This window comes from Pinus tabuliformis, chromosome X, assembly GCF_031772625.1.
Source record: "Pinus tabuliformis cultivar Carrire ecotype Pingquan chromosome X, CPIR1, whole genome shotgun sequence".
Classification (NCBI taxonomy): Eukaryota; Viridiplantae; Streptophyta; class Pinopsida; order Pinales; family Pinaceae; genus Pinus; species Pinus tabuliformis.
In genome coordinates, this window is record NC_142308.1 from 1,130,734,690 (window position 1) to 1,130,757,475 (window position 22,786).

General features: G+C 39.7%; 1 protein-coding gene across 1 annotated transcript; it reads right to left on the bottom strand.

Moving 5' to 3' along the window:
* Positions 1–5,327: 5,327 nt before the first annotated feature.
* LOC149143814 (uncharacterized) lies at positions 5,328–8,513 on the bottom strand. Its single transcript, XM_089451948.1, has one exon. The coding sequence runs from the start codon at positions 8,511–8,513 to the stop codon at positions 5,328–5,330; it is 3,186 nt and encodes a 1,061-aa protein (XP_089308074.1).
* Positions 8,514–22,786: the final 14,273 nt, after the last annotated feature.

A 22,786-nucleotide genomic window follows, 5' to 3' on the forward strand; every position in this document is an offset into this window, starting at 1 on the left:
AACCTTATCTCGTGTAGATGGAATTGAAAGAACCGTGGATGGATAGCCATGGCATAAAAGGATGTCTCTATTATTTTCAAAGGAATAGCATTAGCATCCTACAATCTTGGTCTCGGTTTGATGGTGATCTTGATTGAAGCATCCCTATAGCAGCCAAACTCAATGAACAACTGTGGTAGATCTATTCTCTTGGATCAACCAAGATTATGTTAGAAGTCCTGGCATAACTCTGATATCGAAATAGGTTGTGATGATGGTCAAGAGATCCTTGGCAGACTTGTGAAAGGACACAGTCTAAATAGCATGATGAGCAGCATGATGAATGGGCACCATGATGAATGAGCAGCATGAGTCATGAGCATGATGATGAATAAGATCATGAAAGATGTAGCATGATGAGCAGCATGAAGATGATGAACGAGAGGCAGCACTACGATAGGTGAAGCCGTCACCTAGGAGATTCAGTTGAAGCAGAATGTCTTCAACTGATCTCATCATTATAGGAAGTGATCTATGCTCAGATTCAGATAAGTCAAAGTGTTGACTTCTGTTGTAAATGTATTATCTTTCTCTCTCTCTCTTTCTTTGCTGAACTTTGAAGATAAAAGAAGATTTGATCAAAGGGTTTCCCCACACATTGTGGGGTTTGTCCCTGGCTTGTGCCATATCTTGTTTCCTCTTGTCTTGGCTTGTCTTCTGCATATTATATTTATGTTCTATCTGCAGTTTATCAAAATGCTGATGTGATTGCTAACTGTGAAAATTTAAATAAATTGCTCTAGCATAGAACATACCAAAAATTAACATGTTGCAGTTCCGCAGCTAACCCTGTTTTGCAACCAATCTGACTCTGCGGTAACAGTTTTATCATTAGCTCAAAAAAATAAAAAGGCCAGTTCATAATAAATTTCATATGCAGGTATTGGAGGAGAAATCAACTTTTGAAGAAACATCAGCACCTAAGCACCTGAAAAAGAAAAACAACAAAAGGTTAGCAAATGGAAAGGTATGGTTCTAGAGGTGAGAATAAAAACCTATTTCAAATAGCAATATAAAACATAAGTTGTATAATTTGAATAATCACACTACTCCTTGACTTGTCATTATGCGATTTGATTGTTGTAATTACTCCACCATGCCTTCCGACTTAATGCCTAACGGTCTCATGATTTGATCTCTGACTTTAACTCATACTTCACTATACTTCTTCGTTACACCTGTTTAACGGCTAATTATGTGACTTAACCTAGTTGGATACGACTCTTTACATCCCTACTGTTCCTTTATTATACCGAGTTTCTCATTTTTTACTCCCGCAGCCTTCTTATGTATACGAGCACTCAGATTATTCATTCAGGTTTTGGTTCTCTCTGTGTATAAGCAATACTCTGTTTCCATATAGTCTACGTGTGTAACACCACTAGTCCTTACATCCTCCACACTTTTTCATGCATATGGTTTCCCTGCTTCATATACCCTCCATGTTCCATTCCCATATCCATCATTTTCTTTCTACAATACTCTGATATTCCATTCCCGTCTCTGTAATTGTTTTGCTTCCATATACCACTACTGTTTACAAAGTTTCTACATGTAGACAGTGAAGAAAAGTAGAGAAAAGAGTAATGGGTTCCATTGTAAGAACAGAACCTATAGGAGTGAAATATATGGAGGGATACCCTTAGTTGAAAGGGATGTTAAAGAAAGTTGGCTGGCTGAGTTTTATTGAGAAATTTGATGGTCATCACAAAGAAATCACCAAGTCATTTGCTAGATCGTTTGATGGGGTGGATGTAGAGATTGGTGACATAAAGTTTTCAGTGACCGAGTCTTTCATTGCAGCTGCAACCGAACTACCAAAAGTTGGAGAGAGGTGGTTCAAGAATAAACAATTCCATGATGAGACTTGGAAAGTTATTCTCCAAAACCCTGGTATGGATACTTCAATTTTCAAGAGAGGAATTCCCAATATGCACTTAAGGATAAATGGAGTAGATTGCTATTGATTTGGCAAAAATTTGTCACATTTGAAGGTAGATATGGTTCAATGTATATGTATCACATAAGGTTGTTGATAAACTTTCTTGAAAACTCAATCTCCCATACTTTTTGTTGAATAGCTTAAGGAGGATGTCTACCACTATTCAGAAGAAAAAATAAGATATAGAACCTCACCTTTATCACCATGGTCTCATAAAAATTCTAGTTGAATATTACTTGAAGAATATAGGAGACACATGGGAAAACTTTCTGATCAGGAACTTTTTCCAAGATCCACTCGAGTTACCTGAAGGAAGTTCAGTGAAAAAGAGTAGGAGGAGAAGAACAAGTATTGCAATTCAAAACACTCCTACAAGTTCAATAAAATAAAACAGTGAGGAAGAGCCTCTCTCTGAAACTCTAACAGAAATCATAAAGCAAACAAAACACAGAGGAAAAATGAAAAGAAAAGTTGAGGAAATCTATCAACATACTCCTGAACCTTCATCAGAGGAGGAGCAATTACTTTCTGAAAAATTAGTCAACATCAAGGAACAATCTAAGAAAGAGAAGGAAAAGGGGAAAAGAAGACAAGAAGAAAACATAAGCTCATAAAGTTTGAGGAAAAGCTCTAGGCTTAAGGTAAGAATGAAGAAAACAAAGTCAAAAGAGGCCCAATTCATAGATTTGGGAGAGGAAACTCCAACTCAATCCCAAGAAAACATCTCATTTGAGCAAAGTCCACAACATTCTCCTCAACAAAACTTTGAGAGCAGCCCAAGGAGAGTCTCTCCAGGGATTGACCCAGTTCAACAACAGATTTATGATTATATTGAGTCATTGGAGCAGAAGAATACATCAATAGATCAGGGGACTTCATCCCACCTTGAGTAGCCAGCTACATCACAAGAGACTCTGATTAGCTCACTGAAGCAAGAAATCTATGAGTTAGAGGTCTTAAATAGGCATATTCAGAAGGAAAATGAAGCTTTAAAAGAGAAAAACAAGCTGGATAAGATCATTCATGATAACACCATGCTTCATTTGGGTCTGTGGCATAAGAAGAACATAAAATTAAAGAGGAAAAACAAGAAGCTAAGCAGGGCTCTCATTAACCTTAAATATAGATTCCTCATGAGAAAGCCTAGAATGGCAGTTGCAACAAGAAGAAGCAAGAAAAGGTTGGATGTTCTAGCTGAAGTTTCAGAGCAGATGCAGTAGAAGGAGGGTGTTACAATTTTGATTGCATGAGGACATGCAATAGTCTCGCAGTGGGGGTATGTTGAGTTCCAAAACTGCCTCTTTCTTAAGCAACTTCTTCATCCTTCTTCCTTTGCTCTTCCATGAAAATGCATCCTAAATCATCAAAAGCCATTGCATATTGTCTCAAGGAGTATATTTCAAGTGATTTTCAAGTTATATTGTTATGTTTGTTATTTGGATAGGTTTTTGTTTTTCAGCTATGGAACGTAGCCACATTCCGCAACTAACTGGCTGTTCCGCAACCATCTTCACGCTTTTGTAGGTTACAGGTGTTAAGAGAGGAAACGGATCATATGGGTAGCTGGGAAAACGTCCGAGCATGGATAGTATCCTATCGATTTGTCCAAGATCGACGAGAAGTACCCCGGTCAAAGGGGAGTCAATGGAAGAAACCTACAGCAAGTAGAACTCTGTTTTTGCACGTTTCTTAGTAAATAAATCCGAGGCAGTCTCCTAAAGCCAAGGATGTCATTTGCCACCTACAAAACCAGTATCCAACAACCACTATTCAAAGATTTATGTTTCAAGACAACCGAAGAAAATTTTTCCGGATACACCACCTGTCTACATGTTTGCTGTAGATGACTTTTTTTTTTTTGTAAGTCAGAAGATTATATTATATAACAAAATATAGTACAAAAAATCCGCCGTAGCAGATCGAAAGCAGGGAATAACAGTGAGCCATGTCTAAACACCTGCTCAGAGAATTCACCAAAACGAGACTGTAAACAGCACACCTCGCAGGGTGGCTCGACCTGAGCTTGTTCCTATTATCCGACACAACCAAGACATTACATATCATGACATTTACATAGACAGACTTAGACAGAAACATATATAAAGCCGGAGAAAACAACACAGGGTGCTACTCTAGATGTATTTTCCCATTTGACTTATGGTGTCCAGACCCATCTGCCGCATATGAGTGTCCATCCTGGCTTGCACTGCTGCCATGGATTCATTCTCCTGTACCTCAGTTGTGGCAGGCTGCGGGGTGCCGGGAGCTGTGTTGACCGTGTCTCTCAGAATCCTGATGAGCAGGGTTAGCTTCTTGTTGACAATTTGAACTGCTTCATGCACAGTGTTGATCCGTCCTTCCAGAGAGTTGTTGTAGTTGATAACTTTTGCCATCTGAGCCTCCGTGAGGTTCACTTCAGTTGCCATGTGCTGCTTCTCATTCTCCATTGTTTCCAGGGCTTTGGCTATAAGCATTTTGGTGCGCCAGCTTTCGGCCTTTGTTCTAACAAATTGTGTGGCCCTTTTCGAGGGGGTTCCCGGGTCCCTCAGCCAATCAACCTCCTCTGCAATCTCCTCCTCCGTGCGCCCTTCTTCCGCTTGCTTGACCTTAGCCTCCAGCTCAGCCACCTTACGCTTGTTCCTAGCTGCAGCACGGGTTTCATATCCATTCTTCGCCTCAAGCAGGTCCTGATTTGCTGCAGCACAGCGACAACCTCCCGCTTCCATCCTTAACTCTCTGTGCTTCTTCCAGCCAATATACCTATCGCTCACGGGAGCTTGCTCTTCACTATGAAAAGAAACTGTGGGGAAAACAGAGTGAATGCCCGCTGCTTTATAGCGTTTTCGAATATGGATCCTCCTGAAATTGGTCTTAAACCGGCTGTAGGTAGGAGTACTATTGCAATCAATTTGATTGAGGTCCACACACGCGAGGCTGATGCAGGTCGACTTAGAATGATTGTGGCTGCTCATGAGCCATTTATCATTTTGCCAAGTGTTCTGTACGTTTAAGCGGTTGCTATGGATGCGAATGGTGTCGGACAGACCCTGTTTGCTTTCCTTTCGATTCTCCATGCGCTGAGCCTTGATCCACCCTGCCTGATTTACAGTGAACATAAATGTTACTGATGTCTTTTTATACGGCTCCCTTCCAAGTGTCCTGTTATTAATTTTGCTGATGCTTTGAATACTGTGGCTCGATCTGTAATGATCGCTTGTTTGGCTGGCCTGCCGCCGCCGATAAAGCCACCTCCCTATTAGTCCTGTCATGCCGTTACTTCGGTAGCGAATGTTCCTTTTACCGGATTTCTCAGACCTCCGGTACCGATTGTCGAAGCCATTATCGGCTAGGATGGATCGGGTTGATTTGAATCGTTTTCCGCCAGCTGTGCACATGTCACCTTGAGGATTGGGCAGGTTACCTCTTGCCAACCACTGTTTGTGGTTGTATTCGGGTTGTCAGCACCGTGGTTTGCCAGAAAGTCCGCCAACCCATTAGCCTTTCTTCTCACAGATTGGAAGACTATGCCTCTCAATTCTACTATCATCTCCTCTATGCTTTCAGTTGCCTTAGCTAGCCTCCAATGCTTGGTGGCCTTATTGGCTTTTGTGCCTGCTTGCAGGCGTTTAGCCGCCGAGATGGCCAAAGCAGAATCCCCCTCCACTATGACATTTCCTCGTCTCATGTTTCTTAGAATCTTCAATCCTTGCTCGAGCGCAGCAAACTCTGCTTCATTGTTTGTGCATTCTCCTAGAGCCCTGCAGTAGATGTGGATGATATCTCCATCTTGGTTCCGAATGGCGCCTCCGATACCTGCAGTGCCTGGGTTGCCCCTCGAAGCCCCGTCGAAATTTAATTTTAGGCTGCCTTCTGGTGGGCGAAGCCATCTGTGAATTTGTGAAGAAGGTTGAGCTCTGTTTCCCCCCAATGGTTGATTGCTGGAGGTCTCCAATTGAAACCTTTTTAATATGCGCAAGTCCTGAGCGGTGGGTTTTTCATTCGTATCAGCTTTGCATTTTACCTGTATTAGCTGTTTGATGTTGATAAAGATAGATTCTTTTGCACATTCTATGCTTCTAACTTCCTCCATGAAAATTCTTCGATTTCTCTCTTTCCATATTGTCCAAGCTATAAAGCCCGGGAAACATTTCCATATACTATCCACTCTTTGAATTCTGGAAAAGTTCCTCCTCCAATTAATGATGGTCTCCTGAATAGAGTCCCTGTTCCTATCAGACGATTCCAGAATATCTTCCATCCATTGCCAAAGCTGGGATGCCCATTCACAGGAATTGAAAAGATGATTCATTGTTTCCGCTTCCTTCAGGCACATAGGGCATCTAGAGGGTCCCGTGAATCCTTTTTTCAACAAGTTTTCCCAAGTTAGGGTTTTCTTCTGCATTAGAAGCCAAAGAAAAGTTCTAATTTTCGGCCATTGAAGGCTGTCCCAAACTTTATCGGTCCAGGGTTTAATGTCAGGCTGTTCTTCCCTCTCTATGATGCCTCTGGCTTCTTTTAGGGAGAAATCCCCGTTGCCTTTTGGTCCCCATCTGAGCTTATCATTTTCAGCAGCTATTCGGATTTTCCTTTTGAGGATAGTTTGATTTAAAGCTTGAATGGTGTCCTGGATGTCTTCGCTGTGGGTCGAGTTGAAGATAGTCCATTCCCTCCATTCCGGGTCTTCACTGGTTGGGTTCCAGTATTGGTTGACTCTGAATTTGCCCTGATTCTGAGAGTGATGTTTCAAAGGTTGGAATTGAGGGGTATCCAGTTTTGGGGATTGTTGCCAAGCATCCTCCCAGAAAAGTGCTTGGGTTCCATTTCTTATCTCCCAGAAGCTGTAGTCCTGAACAATATCTCTGTTGGCTTGGGCATGATTCCATATAGGAGAGCCGGTGGGGGTGTCCTGCATTCTTATTAATTCTAGATTGGAGCTATTTGGCCTGTACTTTTCCTTCCACAGAGTAGCCCATGGCAGGCTAGTGTCCGATATCCACCTCCACCAGATTTTGGCCCCGCAAATCCTGTTAACCACTGAGGGATCAACCAAGTTCAGACCTCCCCTATTCTTAGGCCTACACAGTTTCTGCCAGGCAACCAGCGACCACTTCTTCTTTTCACTGTTTCCACTCCATAAGAAGGAGCGCTGGATGCTTCTCATGCGATCTAGGATTCCTTTCGGAGCAGGTAAAATTGAGAGCATATACTGAGGGATAGCCTGCAAGACCGCTTTTGTTAGAATTAATCTGCCTGCAAAATTCAGAGCCCTGTTAGTCCAATGTTTACATTTTCTCTCCATATTGTCTAGGACTTTCTCCCAGTGGTCCTTTTGCCAAGGTTTGAGAGTGAGGGGGGCGCCAAGATATCTAGAAGGTAATGATCCTATTTTAAACCCCAGCAGCCTAGAAAGATGAGATTGGATGGCCCGATGCGTGTTGAAGAAGAAAATGGTTGATTTGGAAAAATTTATCTCCATTCCTGAAGCTTTGCTGAAAAGATTAAGAATGTCTCTAAAAGCCAACGCTTCTTTTACTGTAGGGGTACCATGTAACATGGTATCATCTACGAACTGTTGATGCGTAGTAGCAGGGCTAGATCTAATAGGTTGCAGTCCTTTTATCAGTCCCTCTGCTTTCTTCTTTGCAATTAATCTACCTAGGCCCTCCATAAGAATGACAAACAGGAAAGGGGATAACGGGTCCCCCTGTCGGATGCCTCGGGAAGGGCTGAAGGGATCAGAGGGGGCACCATTAACTAGGATAGAGTATCTAGGAGATCTGATAAGGGCTAAAACCCATTTGATCCACTGTTTACTGAAACCAAAAGCTTTTAAAACAGCTTCCAGGTAAGACCAACTTACCTTGTCATAAGCTTTGGAGAGATCTAATTGCATGAGCATTCCGGCTTCCTTTTGTGAATGGAGAGAATGAATCATCTCCTGGGCCAGCAAAATATTGTCTAGAATCTGTCTTCCTTCCACGTAGCCAGACTGTTCTTGTGAGATGATGCCAGGGAGGATAGCCTTCAGCCTGTTAGCTATGACTTTTGATATGATCTTGTAGATGACATTACAGAGGGCTATGGGTCTAAACTTTTCTGGAGTGTTAGCTTCCTCCACTTTAGGTACAAGAGCAATGAAGGTTGAGTTTAGAGATTTGAGAATCGTTTTGGACCGTCTTGAGTCTTCCACGATCTCCCATATATCTTGTTTTACTATGTTCCAGCAGGCTTTATAGAAATTGATGGTAAACCCATCCGGCCCGGGAGCTTTGTCGTTGGGCATGCTTCTGACAGCTTCCTCGACCTCTTCCATAGTGATCGTTCTTCTTAGGGCCCAGTTTTGCTCATCTGTGATTAACTTGGGTATGACAGTAGTTATTTCTTTGATAGCTGCTTCTCTGTCGATCCTTGGTTCCTGCGCTATGAGGCTAAAATGATCCAGCAGGGAGGCTGATATCTCGCTGTGATTCCTGAGGAATTCACCCTCACTGTTTTTCAGTTCTAGGATTTTGTTGGCACTTCTGTAGTCCATGGCTGATCTGTGGAAAAATTTGGTGTTTTGCTCCCCTTCCTTCAACCAAAGGATTCTTGATTTCTGCTTCCATAGAGATTCTTCTTGCTTACATCTATTGTGCCATTGTTGGGTCAGCTCTTTTTCTAGTTCACAGGTTTCCTCAGTCCTAGAGCCTGCCGCCCCGTCCTTGTGAATTTGCTCCAGCCTTTGTTCGATGATAGCTTTCTCCTGAAAAATATTACCAAAAACTGTTTTGTTCCAGTCTTTTAATTTCATTTTGATGTGTTTTAGTTTCTTTTGCAGGTTGAACATTTTGGATCCTTCTTCCTCTAAAGGCTCTGACCACCATTTTTCCACCATAGTGAGGAAATTAGGGTGTTCTATCCAAAACTTCTCGAACCTAAAGGGTTTGTTCCTTGGGGTCCCCTGAAGCTCGACAGCTAAAGATATCGGCCAGTGGTCCGACCCTCCGCTAGGGAGGATGTTCGACTCAACTGCTGTACCATCTAAAATAAAGCTCTCCGAGATTAAGAAACGATCCAATCTGGATGAAATTAGCCTTTCACCCCCCCTTCGGTTGTTCCAGGTAAACTGACCATTTTTGGGGTAAACATCTACCAATCTTGCATTATCAATGAAACTTATGAAGACTTCCCCATCCCTGTTTAGTTTCCTTAGTCCTCCTTTTTTCTCCAGGAGGGAGGTGATCATGTTGAAATCTCCCCCCAAAATGAAGTTGGCACCAGGGTTCCTTTCTATAAAATTGTTTAAAGATGCTAGGAAGCTTATCTTGTCATCTAACCGTTGAGGACTGTAGACATTTATACATAGGAAAGAAGTGGAAATACCTGTAGGTTGCATTTCCAATGCTAGGTAGTTCTTGCTTGCTTCAGCTGTGAGGATTCGGTATCTTCTCGTATCCCAGAAGGTTGCTATACCTCCTTCTCGCCCTTTGCTTTCGATCTCTAAAGCTTCAAAATGTCTTCCTAACTTGACTCGTAGCTTTTCTATGAGGGCTCTGTTGCATTTGGTTTCTTGTAGAAATAACATATCCGGATGGTTCTTCTCCATTTGCCTTTTCAGCAGCCTTTGTTTGGCTTGGCTGTTAATACCTCTTGTGTTCCAAGATACTATCTTCATATTTAAACGATTTTAGGGAAGGACGGATAATCACTTAGCTGCCTTATCTGACCTGCGTTGATCAGCATCTCTCCGAGCTCCTGCAAGTGTTCCTGGGAAGTCTTGCGGCCTCTACGACGTTTGTGCCTCGAACCAGAGGTTCTTCCAAGTATTGCTTTGTAGTGTGGGATGTTTCCTTTGATAATGCCTAACTTGTTCTTCTGTTTCTCAAATACTGCCTTCTGCCGCGCTATGAAGAGGTCCCTGACCTTCCTTATTTCTTCCTCCGGTACTGCTTCAATCCCTTTAGCTCTCCATCTTTCTACGAGCTGCGTGAGGTCCATACCTTCCCTAGCTAAGGTATCTTCGAATTCCAGATCCTCACTCCCTGCCTCACTAGTTAACATCTCTGTTTCTTCGTCCGTTTCCGCTGTTCTATCTTGCATGTGGATTTCACCATTGAAAGCCTCCTCCTCAGTGCCTTCCCCTGTGAATTTTTCCGGTTCCTTTTGCTCTGCCTCCCCGTTAAGTGTGTTCTTCTTCGCCTCCGAGTCGGTATCTAGATCTAGGATCTCAAAGGGGTTACTGAAGTAGTTTTTTCCTATATTCCCTTTGGTATTCCTTCTTCTATTGGCACGCTGCCTGTTCTTTGGTTTTGTGAAGTTGTTCTTGTCTTTGTTGCTCTGAGTCTTTTCTTCTTCTGCCTCCTTTCTGTTCAATGGACAATCCCTTACCAGATGTCCATGCTCATGGCATTTCCTGCATCTGAAAGGTATTTTCTCATAGTCTAAAGCTTGGAAGTATTCCTCATCTCTGTACTCCAGCCACAGACCTTCATGTAGTGCTCCAGACACATCCATCTCCACGCATATTCTAGCATAGGTAGTGTATCTTTTCTGGATGGTTGCTTCTGAAGCTTTGACAAACGTTCCCAACTTATCCCCTATTTGCTTCAAGGCAGTTAAACCCCAGTAATCAATTGGGAGAGAGAAGAGTCTGATCCATACCGGGACTTGAGTGAAGGATTCCCTTTCCGGTACGAAGTTCGGCTTCCATGGTCTCATATATAAGCCAGCTGCGGCTAAGAAATAAGGGCCACCTTCGAACACCCTATCCTTATCTTCTAGACTGGTAAAGACCACTGTAAAAAACCCTTTGGCGCCCAGATGTAACTGCACATCTCCTTTTGGCTTCCACTGCTGTCTTATCCATTGACACAGAGTCCTCTCGGAAGGCCATATTCCCATAAATTTACAGATGATGGCATGTTCAGCCATGTGCTCCCTATAGGCCTGGATATCGGGGTCAGTAATGGTCACCCGTAGGCTGTCTTTTTTCTTTGGCTTACATGCACTGCTGTTCACCGGGTTTCTGTTGGGGTTTGCGCTAGACTCCCCTTCCTTCTCCGGCTGGATTTTGTTTTTGTGTTTTGGCACTTTGTCGTCTTTCCTTCCCTCATCCTCATTTTCTGAGGGCTGAGATTTTGCATTTGTTTTGTCTTGAGTGCCTGCACGATTCTGCCTCTCTGTATCTCTGTCTTCTGTTGTATTTTCTGTCCTATCAGACATCATTGGTGTCTTTTCCTTTTTTTTCCTGCTGTTCTGGATCGTGCTGTTCAAACCCTCTATTCTGACTCCTTCTGTCATATTCTGTTGTTGTTTCTGCAGGAGAGCTTGCTTAAACGAAGGGGTCCCACTGGACCCCTCTGCCCCCATCCAGTCCGACAATCGTTGGCCCTTTCGATACAATGCTGCCAGTTTGAGTTTGTAGTGCTCCAGTGCTGTCACAGACGTCGTCACGCAGAAACCCTAGCTGCGCAGCTCGCCCGCCATCACCACAAACTGCTGTAGATGACTTCTCTCTTCAAACAGTTGTGTATTTTTCCTATAAATATTAGCATTTGGAATGCAGAACAAGTTCATGTTTTTGCTGATGTAATAGTGCAATTTCTGCTTGTAGCTTGAGACACTCAGTGCTATGTTTTTAATATAAAACTCTGTTTTTCTAATGGACACCTGAAGCGTGTAAAGTGTTGATTTTGCGTTGCTAGTCTTAGACCTTGCAGAGGGCTCCTGAGTGGTCAAGGGTATATTTTCATTTCTGTACATTTTCATTTGTTGTCTTTCTTCGTTTAGTTGTATATTTACTGTTTTTTTATCATGTTCATAATTGTTTATTAACACTGTGTTTATTGCAGTTGGTGTCATTTGTTTCCACTAACTCAAGATAGTTGCATTCCAACATAGAGTAGTTCTTTAGTTTCCATTATTTTCTAGCTTCTTAGTTGTAGTTTTTAAATTGATGTCAGTAGCATAATTAGATTTATTTCTTCTGCTGTTCATTAGTTCTTAGTTTTTAAATTTAAGTTGTTAATGCCTTTTTCTCATTAGTGTAGTCACTCATGATATAAACAAATGTTTCCAAAGCCTTTCGTTGATGGTTAATCCTCAAACGAAATGGTGAAATGTTGAGTTTATGAATGAGACTTCTTGCTGTTCATTAGTTTTTGAGTCAAGCTGTTTAATGCCTTTTTCTTATTAGTGTAGTCACTCATGATATAAATGAATGTTTCCAAAAGCCTTTCATTGATGGTTAATTCGCAAACTAAATGGTGAAATGTTGTATTTATAAATGAGTCTTCATTATAATTATTGTTCATTAGTTCTTGGGTTAAGTAGTCCTATGCCATTTTTTTATTATCAATTTAGCAACTCATGATTTAAATGGATATTTCCAAAAGCCCTTCATTGATGGTTGAACCTAAGACTAAGTGGTGAAATGTTTTATTTATGACTGAGTTTTTCCTTGCATTCTCATGTTTACTTCTTTTAGAATGATGAAGAATGAAATCTCTCAAATGTTGCTATCATAAGGAGTTAATTCTCCCTAAATTATATAGCAGAGTGATAACAATACTTCATTTAGTTTTGCTTTCACAAATAGAATAGTTGCAATTTCATTTTTGTTTCTTTCCCTTAGTTTAATTGCAGTTCCATATTCAGTAGTTCATTAAGCTTTAATTTTGCAAGTAGACTAGACAACAAAAGTAGTTTTGTCTCTAGTATTTCATTTTCGGTTTATTGTAGATAGTTGCAATTCCATTTTCTCACATAAGTTTTGGTTTTGTAATTAATTAGACAACAGTTTTAAGAGTCCTTTCAGCTCATGATTTGGCAACAGTTACAATAGCAAGAAGAGAAGCTCTATTTTCACCTTCTTGTTTAAAAACTTTACATCCAAATTTGGCCTAAAAGCACTTTTAACTCTTACTTCATTTCTCTAGGTTCTTAGCAGTCGTAGATTAAGATTCTTATTACATTACAGAACATTAGGAATCAAAAGAACAAAAACCCAAAAACAAACATAAACTTAAAAATAGTGAGGTAAGAAAGGGTCATCTAGCACATATAGTGCACTACACTTCATCAGTTTACAATAGATGGATTGATAATTTATGTAGCAATTTAGGACACTAAATTGATTAAGCAACGACCTAAAGTTACTATTACCAAGGCAACAATAGATTCAATAAAACCCTCGGGAGTTCAATTCAAAGACGCTGCTTGCTCTTTCTTCACAGAATAGGAGCAAGAGCCAAGAGACTACCATACACGGATATGGTTTGATGCGTGGTGGAGAATGTCAATATTGATGACAGACAATTCAAGAATTCAAAGATTGAGCTAATGGGATCATTGAAAGCCGAAGATTTGAAACAAATGTATCATCTTCCCGACCCTTAGGATATATATAATAAATCATTTCTGGCCAAGTTCGCGAAGCAGAATGAAGAACCCTTCAAGTTGATTCAGGGGTGGAGAGTCCTAGAAAACAAATTAAAATATGATAAGATGGATATGTACCCGATAGCTTCTTTAGCAAATCCCCATAACTATGCAGACTCTATGTTATGTAGATTGTATGGAATGCCTAATAATACAAAGTTTTCTATAGAATGGGTTCCTTTAATCGATGATTCTATCAATTCTCATATAATGAATTGGGCTACTATCCTATCAGAAAACTTAGCTACGACTATTTATGAATATTGTCAAAAGAGATCCACCTCCATAGAAAACCTTCCTCCTTTCTATATGAGTGCTTATATCATGGACTCTATCTGTTTCTGTACTAAGTGTCCAATTATGGGTTGGAAATAGACCTTGCAAGACCCATACCCCATCCATCTCAGTCACAAACAGATGTGGGAATCCCATTTTATACCCCATTTTTACAAGATATGCCATTGTGTTATTCTACCATTACATCAAATGATTTTTGATAAAAACGCCCCGATATTTTCTAAGGAAGTCGCTACAGACCTTCTTGTAGTAAGCAAGTAATTTGCTAAGCAATGGTTCACATATATCGAAGTTACGGCAGTGCAACAGAACCACATGTACTTCCTTTGTATGTCTTCGACAAGCTGTTAGCTAGAGAAATAGCTCACCAAACTGTTGGAAAAGGCTTAACCAAGACCTTGAAAGATAGCAAAAAATCACTATGGCCACCCTTTCCCATCCAGCATGGTTCTTTTTCATTGGCAAACTTCAACCATGCAAACAAAGAATTATTAAACATAGAGAGACTCAGGCTGGCTACTCTACCAAAGAGGCAATTTGACCTAGAGAAAGTAGCACAAAATGTTACTACGATACTAGAGGTCAAACCCTTTATCCATGAATCTCATGAATTTGAATATTTATTACAATCAGATGAGTCATTTGAACAAGCATTCAATTGGGAAAATGTGAATTTGAATCCTGTCGACTTCGAAAGGTTTCAGGAATTTAGAAATCAGAGGCTTGAAACAATCCCATTGCATTTGTTAAGAACTGATGACAAACCTACGCCTAGTGTGACCATTAACAATGAGGGACAAAATTCTCACACAAAATCTCAGGTGAATGTAGCCCAGAACACAAGGAAGACACAGGAAACAGAGGCTACAATGGAATCCAGCAGAAGGTCAGCTGAGAAATAGGTCAAAAGTGACCTAACTCAGGATACCAGTCCCAAAGGCAAAAGCAGCGATATGGAGCAGGAATGGGACCAATTTAATAAAAAACTCCAAGATACTGCCAAGACAACTAATGTCAAAGAAACTACAGGATATCATACTCCACAGAAAACTGAGAAAATTTCAGAGTCTGAGCCAATGAATGAGCAAGGGACAAGTTCACAGAATGCAAAAATCATACCTCCTTTAGATGTATTTATAGTGCACTGCATAAAGATGTAGTATGAAGACATAGGAAGAGAAGAAGAGTGAAAACACCTGAAATCCCACCGGGGAATGAACCAATGGACATAGTCTCAAGGATATTCCTTCAAATCCAATTGAAAATTTAACCAGGTTGTCACAATTTGCAGGGGCATATCCTATTGCCACCATTGATAAAGCCATTGAAGTATCTTTTTTGTTAAAGAAAAGGGAAGAAAGGACAGCACAACTTGAGCAACAACTGGAAATCGAGAAAGAAAATGTGAACAAGCAAGCCACAAAACAAATAGTCCAATTGCAACAGAGTATGGAAGTACTTAGGATAAGCCACGAAGCAGATATCTCAACAAAGAATATGCAAATCCAAGAATTACAAGAGGCTGTGGTGAAATATAAAGATGTCCCCACTGTTGATGAGTTCATCAAAGAGGCATTGGATGTAAACTCCATTCTGTCAAAACAGCAAGATCTATTCTGCCAGAAAATGTCCCATATCACCCCTAATTTGAATACTAGTGATCAATTAATAGATAAGGCAATTCATCAGAGAATTAGGTTTAATGACTTAAATACTAAGATCTCTAACTATATTGAATGGCAAGAATTTGAGGAAGGAAGAACGCTAATATGTCAAAAACTGAAGAGACACATAAAGACAGATTATTCACAGATTGGGATGCGCGGATCAAGCAGGCAGAATTGGCAGTAGTAAGAGCAACAGGAGTGGCAAAGAATATAATAAAAGCAGTCAATCACACTTTACACACCACCAAGTTGATAAAAGAAGGTAATCCAAAGTCACTGCCAGATTTGAAAGACTTGGATAAAAACTGGAAAGCAAAGATAGAAATACAAAGAGAGGTAATCACAAAATTATCAAAGACCGAATGGGAGGCAGATTGGCAATTTCATGTCAAACCTCACAGCCAAATTATGACACTGAATTTTTCACTCAATTCAATGCAAAGGATGTTGCCACCTCTTACAGATGCCATCTTTGTAGGATAGGTTAGAATGAAATTCAGAGCACCTCCTCAAGTAAAACCAATGTCCGACTTATGTGACCTCAAGGAAAAGCTGGCAGACAGCGAGACATTTTCATAGCCTTGAGTCATCAAATCTATTTTATTTTTAGAGTTTGTTACTAGTTAATGTTTGAAACCTCCTCAAATATTTTGTATAATCTATTTTTAGACTTTAGTTAGATAGTATTTATACCCTTCTCATGCATTTAGAGAAGGGTCCAGGATTTTATAGAAAAAACATTTGCAAAGAATGCACTTTTGTAAGTTTGTAGATGCCTTGATGAAATTATGGAACATGGTCATTACTTTTGAATATCAAACTACTTTCCTTTGTTGATGCACTTCTGTATGCTTAGAGAATAATTTGGTTGAAGAAAGGAGTTGATCTATGTCACTAGTCAAATGAGCAGAACCTCACACATATGGTACTTTTATCTTGTATGATCAATTCTATTTTATGAAATTAGTGATAACATTTCATTTCATAAATTATATATGGAGTATGTTCTTTCCGTTACGTGTTAATTTCACTATTGTATGATACTTATCTAAAAGCGTTTATTTTTGTATATGATCATTAAATATATGCGATATAATTTTCACATTTCTTTGACTAACTATTTAGTCAAATAAATTATCTTTAAATGTTATCATCTCTGTTTAACACGTGAATGATCTTTATTATCACATACCAGACATATATCATTAGATCGCATATCACACAGAATACCCCAGGCTTATATTAGATTAAGTTAATTAGAGATTTGCATGTCAGAATAGGTCATTTAGTTATCATTATTCTTATTGCAATTGCTTGAAAACCACCCATTTTCATTTTCAAACCCACATTGGGAAACTGGTCCCATCATCCCCAGCCGGAGCCACCACACCAAATGGAAAATGAGCTGCTTTCAAGGTCCGGACCGGGTGGTTATCCCCCATGTTGGAGCAGTAGAATTCCGAGGCTTCAACATTTTGGCACTAGAAGGAGGGCCATCCGATTATGAATGGCATATACATCTAAATATCAATTGAAAAACATTCATAAGAGTCAAAACCCCTCCACAACTTCTACTTCTTCTAGATCTCGTTTAAAATCTCCGGATCAGAAATATAAAGTTATAGAGACCTCTCCCTTGTCTCCTAAAGTATTAAGATATCCAACTTCTTCAGATTACACTCCTGAGTCTCCCAAAGTTCACTCCTTAATACAAAAATTGGAATAGATATCCATTTCTGCTGAGAAACCTGAAAAGCTCGAAACTTTTGAAGAAAGTGTCACTTCCCTATTACGAGATACTGGTGTATTAACTCGACTACAAAGTGAAAAGATTGGAGTAACCCCTTTTGAGTTTCCCATTCATTCACGACATAAGAAAGCTGCCACATCAAAATTTGAATCAGATACCAGTGAGATCACATCACCTTTCCCTTCATTTACTTCCCCATTCACTTCTACTCAATCCGCCTCTTATCAACTATCCATTTTTTTGACTCAAACAATTAGTGCTGCTATGAGTAGTACTAGTCTAGTAGTAAGTTCTTCACCATCCCTATCTACTTTTGGATTTGCCTCCTGATCTTCCAAACCCTCAACACAGGTTATGACCAATCAACCTGCTCAACCTTAGACAAACCTTGGTACTGTATTGGTTTCTAATGCAAATTCTCTCCCAACAAACCCAAAAAAATGGTTACCTAAGTATAATCCTGATGATGGTCTTCCTACTGAAGAACATCTAAATAACTTTATGTTAGCCATGAACCTTAATGAAGTTTCACATGAAGATGTTGTTATCAGATTGTTTCCTTATACTTTCCAGGTATATGCAGGATCCTGATACTTTTTCCTTCGAGCAGGCTCAATAAGAAACTGGGAGACTTTTGAAGAAATATTTCTTGCAAAATTTGGTGATGATAGAATCGTGGCATCTTTAATCAATGATCTTTCCAACCTAAAAGCAAGTTCAGATGAAAGGATCAAAGACTTCAACTCCAGATTTAACAAGTTGCTGAACAAAATCCCAGTTGCCTCTAGGCCCGTAGTAGATGTACAAATAGAGTGGTACATATCCTCCCTTCCCTCTAATATCGCAATTTTTGTAGATAGATCCAATAAGGCTACCCTTGTAGAAAACATGAAAGAAGTGTTGTCTTTAGAAAGGAGAATTATTGCCTTATAAAAGAGATCATAGATAGAAGAAAAGAAATCAAAGAAAGTGACATTCAAGGAAGATTCAAAAAAGAAAGCTCCAAAGGACCCTTTCGACCTTGAAGGCCTTCAAAAGGTGCTAAAGAAAATGTCAAATGAAATGGTTGAAATCAAGAAAAATGTTGCAGAATAATCTGCTCCCAAGAAAACTTTTCGCCCATTAAAAAGAAATCCTTCTTCTACATCCCAGCCACCAAATACTATTTCAAATGCTGAATCCGATCAAGAACTAGAAGAAGACTTAGCAACCAAAGAAGAAGCAGAAACTGAAGAAGAAGTTGAGTTAAATGGAATGTGGGATTTTATTCTACCAACTAAAGAGGAATCAAAAGATATGCCAGTAACTACAAGAAGTAAAAGCTCTACTGATACATCAACAACAAATCAGAAATAGAAAGTTGCTACTCCTGTAAAGGAGAAAACAGTAAGTAAGAAATCTAAGACTACTCAAACTGATTCTATTCCATTAGATCCTCCAACTACTTCTAAAACTTTAGTAATCTCGGATACAGTGGAATACAATATAGTCGAAGATATGAAAAATATGAGAGCAAATATTTCATTACATGAATTGACTAAACTCAAACAACAACAAAAAATCTTACTTAGAGAGTTAAAAGCAATTCCTAGAACTCCTTTACTAGCTGTTGTAGTTACTCAAGCTGCTAAATATATGGGAAAGCTTCCTTCATCTTCAAACAAAGTAAATCCCAGAGACCTAGTTCTAATAGGTGATAGATATATCTCTCATACTCGTCCATTTCTTCTTACTTATGAGATTTTCAACAAAAACGTCCATAATTTCCTTATTGATTTAGGAGCCTCTTCAAACATCATGCCATGAACTGTGTACACAAAATTAAATATAACACCTAAAAAATCTGTTGTACACATAGTTCAACTTGACAGGACAAAAGTAGAGGTACTTGGAGAAATGATATAAGTTTCAATCAGGCTTTCCTCCAACCCAAAAGTTTCACAGGTAATTGATATTCTAGTGGTTAAGATCCCTAAATTTTATGGTTTAATTTTGAGTAGGGATTGGTCTGAAAAGTTACACGGATACTTTGCGGTTGATTGGTCTCATATGTGGTTGCCATATAATGGTAAACCTAACCAAATCAGAGTAGACCGTGAAAAATTCATGAAGTACATAGTCACTGATCTCGAGGGGAGCAATGAACTAGTAGCCTTCACCAATAATATCATCGGAAACTACTCAGCTGAGTCATTCTTGGGATCCTTTAACACACAAAGATCTCCCTTTCTAGATAATGCTGTAGTATCTCAAATAGAATTTTTTTTGCAAACAAATGCTTCCAAGTGTATAGATGTAGTCGATAAACTTGTAGACAATTCATTATTCTGGACTCTTTATTTTGATGGTTCCAAGTCTGAATATGGTACAGGTGCTAGATGTATCTTAATCAGACTGCAAGGAGAGAAAACCATGTTAGCCCGCAGGCTTGAATTTCAATGCACTAACAATGCTGCAGAATATGAAGCATTAATTCAAGGGCTGGACAAAGCCATTGGCCTTGATGTCAGGTATTTGCAAGTATATGGAGACTTTGAAATAGTTATTAAATAGGTAAGAAACACAATCCATTGTGTGTCTGGGCATCTCAAACATTATCAATCCCTAGCCCAGAATCTTACTTCTCACTTCACTGCTTTTAACATTTCTTCATTCCACAGATTACAAAATGCAAGTGCTGATTTACTTGCCAATGTAGTATCTAAACTTATACCTTAAGAGGAATTTAGTCCAGATAGATTTTCTATAGAGTTAAATTTTAGACCATTCATCCCTAATAATGTAATAAATTGGAGAGTGTTTAATAATGATGCTGATATAATTGATTTCCTTACATCAGAAGGATCTTATGAGGAATAAATCGTAGATGAACACGAACATGACTTGCAAATAAACCATAAACAAGATCAAAATCCAATTCCAAATTCTGTATTCAAAATGGAAGATCTCTATGATTTGAAAGATAGATTTAAACAACTCCAAGACACAAAGTTATACTTTGAGATTTGAAGTGGTAAATCTAGGCACATATGAAAAGCCTCAAAACGTCAACCTAGGGTTTGGTTTAACATCCGAAGAAAGGATATCATTCATCAAGTTGTTGAAAACGTATAAAGGTGTCTTTGCCTGGGATTATTTAGATCTCAAGACCTATGATACATCTGTAATTCAACATACTATACCGATGACCTCTAATGAGAAACCAGTTCAATAGAAGCTTAAAAAGATTCATCCAAACCTTGAAAGCCAAATCAAATCTAAATTAAACAAACTTCTGAAAGAAAAGATAAGCTTTCCTGTCAGACACTCAAAATGGGTATCAAATATGGTTCCTGTCAGGAAAAAGAATGGAGATATTAGGATTTGTATTAATTTTAGGAACTTAAATAGAGCTTGTCAAAAGGATAACTTTTCGTTGCCTACATGGAGAAAATATTTCAATCAGTTGCAGGCTCTGAGTTAATGTCTTTTCTAGATGGATTTTCAGGATATAATCAAATTCTTGTACATCCAGATGATAGACTAAAAACAACATTAAGGACCAAGTGGGGGACATACGCTTATCAGAAGATTCCTTTTGGACTTATCAATGCAGGTGCTATATTTCAACGCGCCATGGATATTGATTTTAAAGGTTTGATTAATAAATTAGTTGTTATTTACCTAGATGACATTACAGTCTACTCTAGGAACATAAACGATCATTTGAATGACCTAAAGCATATTTTTGAAAGATGCAAGAAATATGGCATTTCTCTAAATCCCAAAAAGTCATACTTTTCCTTAGCAGAAGGCAAACTCCTCGGATTCATAGTGTCCAAGAAAAGAATTTATATTGATCCTGATAGAATCCAAGAAATTGAAAAGATTCCTCTCCCGCATAACAAAAATCCCATGCAATCATTCCTAGGACAGATTACTTTTGTAAAAAGATTTGTTCCCGAATTTTCACAGATTGTTTTACCCCTTCAGTCAATGATAAGAAAGAATGCAGTCTTCAAATGGGGTAAAAATGAAAGAGAGTCATTTGAGTTAATAAAAAAAGCCATTATCAATGATCCTTCTTTAACAACTCTAGACTTTCTCAAACCTTTTGTATTGTACACATTTTCATCTGATACATCATATGCAGTAGTTTTAACACAGTTGAACGCTCAAAACATTGAGGCACCTATCTCTTTTTTAGTTCCAATTTACATGGTGCCGAGCTAAACTACTCAGATGTTGAGAAACAAGATTTTGCGGTCTTTAAAACCTTAAAGCATTTCAAACCTTTTCTGCTCAAAACTTATACAAAAATAGTAGTACCTTACCCTGCAGTAAGGCAATTATTGATTCAAAGAGAAGTGGGGGAGAAAAGAGCGAATTGGGTCACTGCACTTCAAGAGTACGATGTAGAAATCTGACCAACTAAAATTGTTAGGGGCCAAGGTTTTTGCAGAATGTTGAACGGAGCTTCCCATTTATCAACAAAAGAAGACCAAGGTGATGAAGTGAAAATATCAGAGGTAAGCCTCAACGATGCACAATCATAAAATGCTGATTTGAAGTTTTATTTAAAGAATGGATATGCTCCTATGCATCTCAATTACAAAACAAAGTTTGCTTTAAGGTTGAAATCAAATCACTCGGATGCGGGTGACTATTCTGGTAATTAATATGATTAGATGGTCGGCCGGTGGACAGGATGGACATATGGCCACCAGCGTCGTCCCCAATGCCAACCTCAAGCGAATTCATACCACCTTGCAGAGGACATTAAATGACTCTAAAAGCCGAGACACCTCCACCACCCTCATAGACATGGCTCCTGCAGAGAAGTATGCAATTCCTCCCTTGCTCCATTGTGTCTACCCTTCGCAGGCAGTAGAACCCTACACTCACACTGTGACTGGCAGTTGATGCTGGTTACTTCCTTGCCTTGATCTCGACAACGGATTTCATTTCTCTTACTCCAGCCTTTGTATCTTAGACCAGGCCCAGACCTCCCCTGCTCATTCTCTGCATCGAAACTCATTCAATCCCTTTGTTGTCAACCTAACTCTTAATCCTGCTATGGCACGCATCAGGCATCGTATGCCCAGCAGGTGTGGCGGAACTCGCGGAGGCATCATCTGCACACTGGCTTCGACTAGCTCTGCCACTGTTTCCCCTGACTCCTCCACTGATATGCTCAATCCTCTCAGCTCTCCCTATCGCCGCTACCTAAACACCAGAAGTGGAAGGGGTCATGCCAAGTTCCAAGGCATAGAAGGGAGGGACATAGCCGTTCACTCAACGGATTTCCCCCTTCCATCGTATCCTGCTCCCCATAGCACCCAGTTCCGTTTCCGTAGCACCTTAAATAAGCCTGTAATCATTGCTACTGTGACCATTTCCTTCTCGAAAGAGACTGAGCCGTAAGCTCCTCCGTCTGGGCACAAGAACAAGCAGAGCAGAGCGGCTCCAAGCAGTCGTGGTATTAGCATTCCTGGCAATAGGCAACATAATGAAGGCAAAGCGGCTCTGCATGGCAAAGCTGTTGCTGGCAGTCAACCAGCGGAGGATAGCAAACATGGTGACACAAAGGCATCGGGAAGCAGACAGAACGACACATTTGAAATGCATATAGGCACGGTGGCGCGAGGAGGCTCCTCCAGCTCAGGGTAGCGGCATGCCTGACACAGATGATGA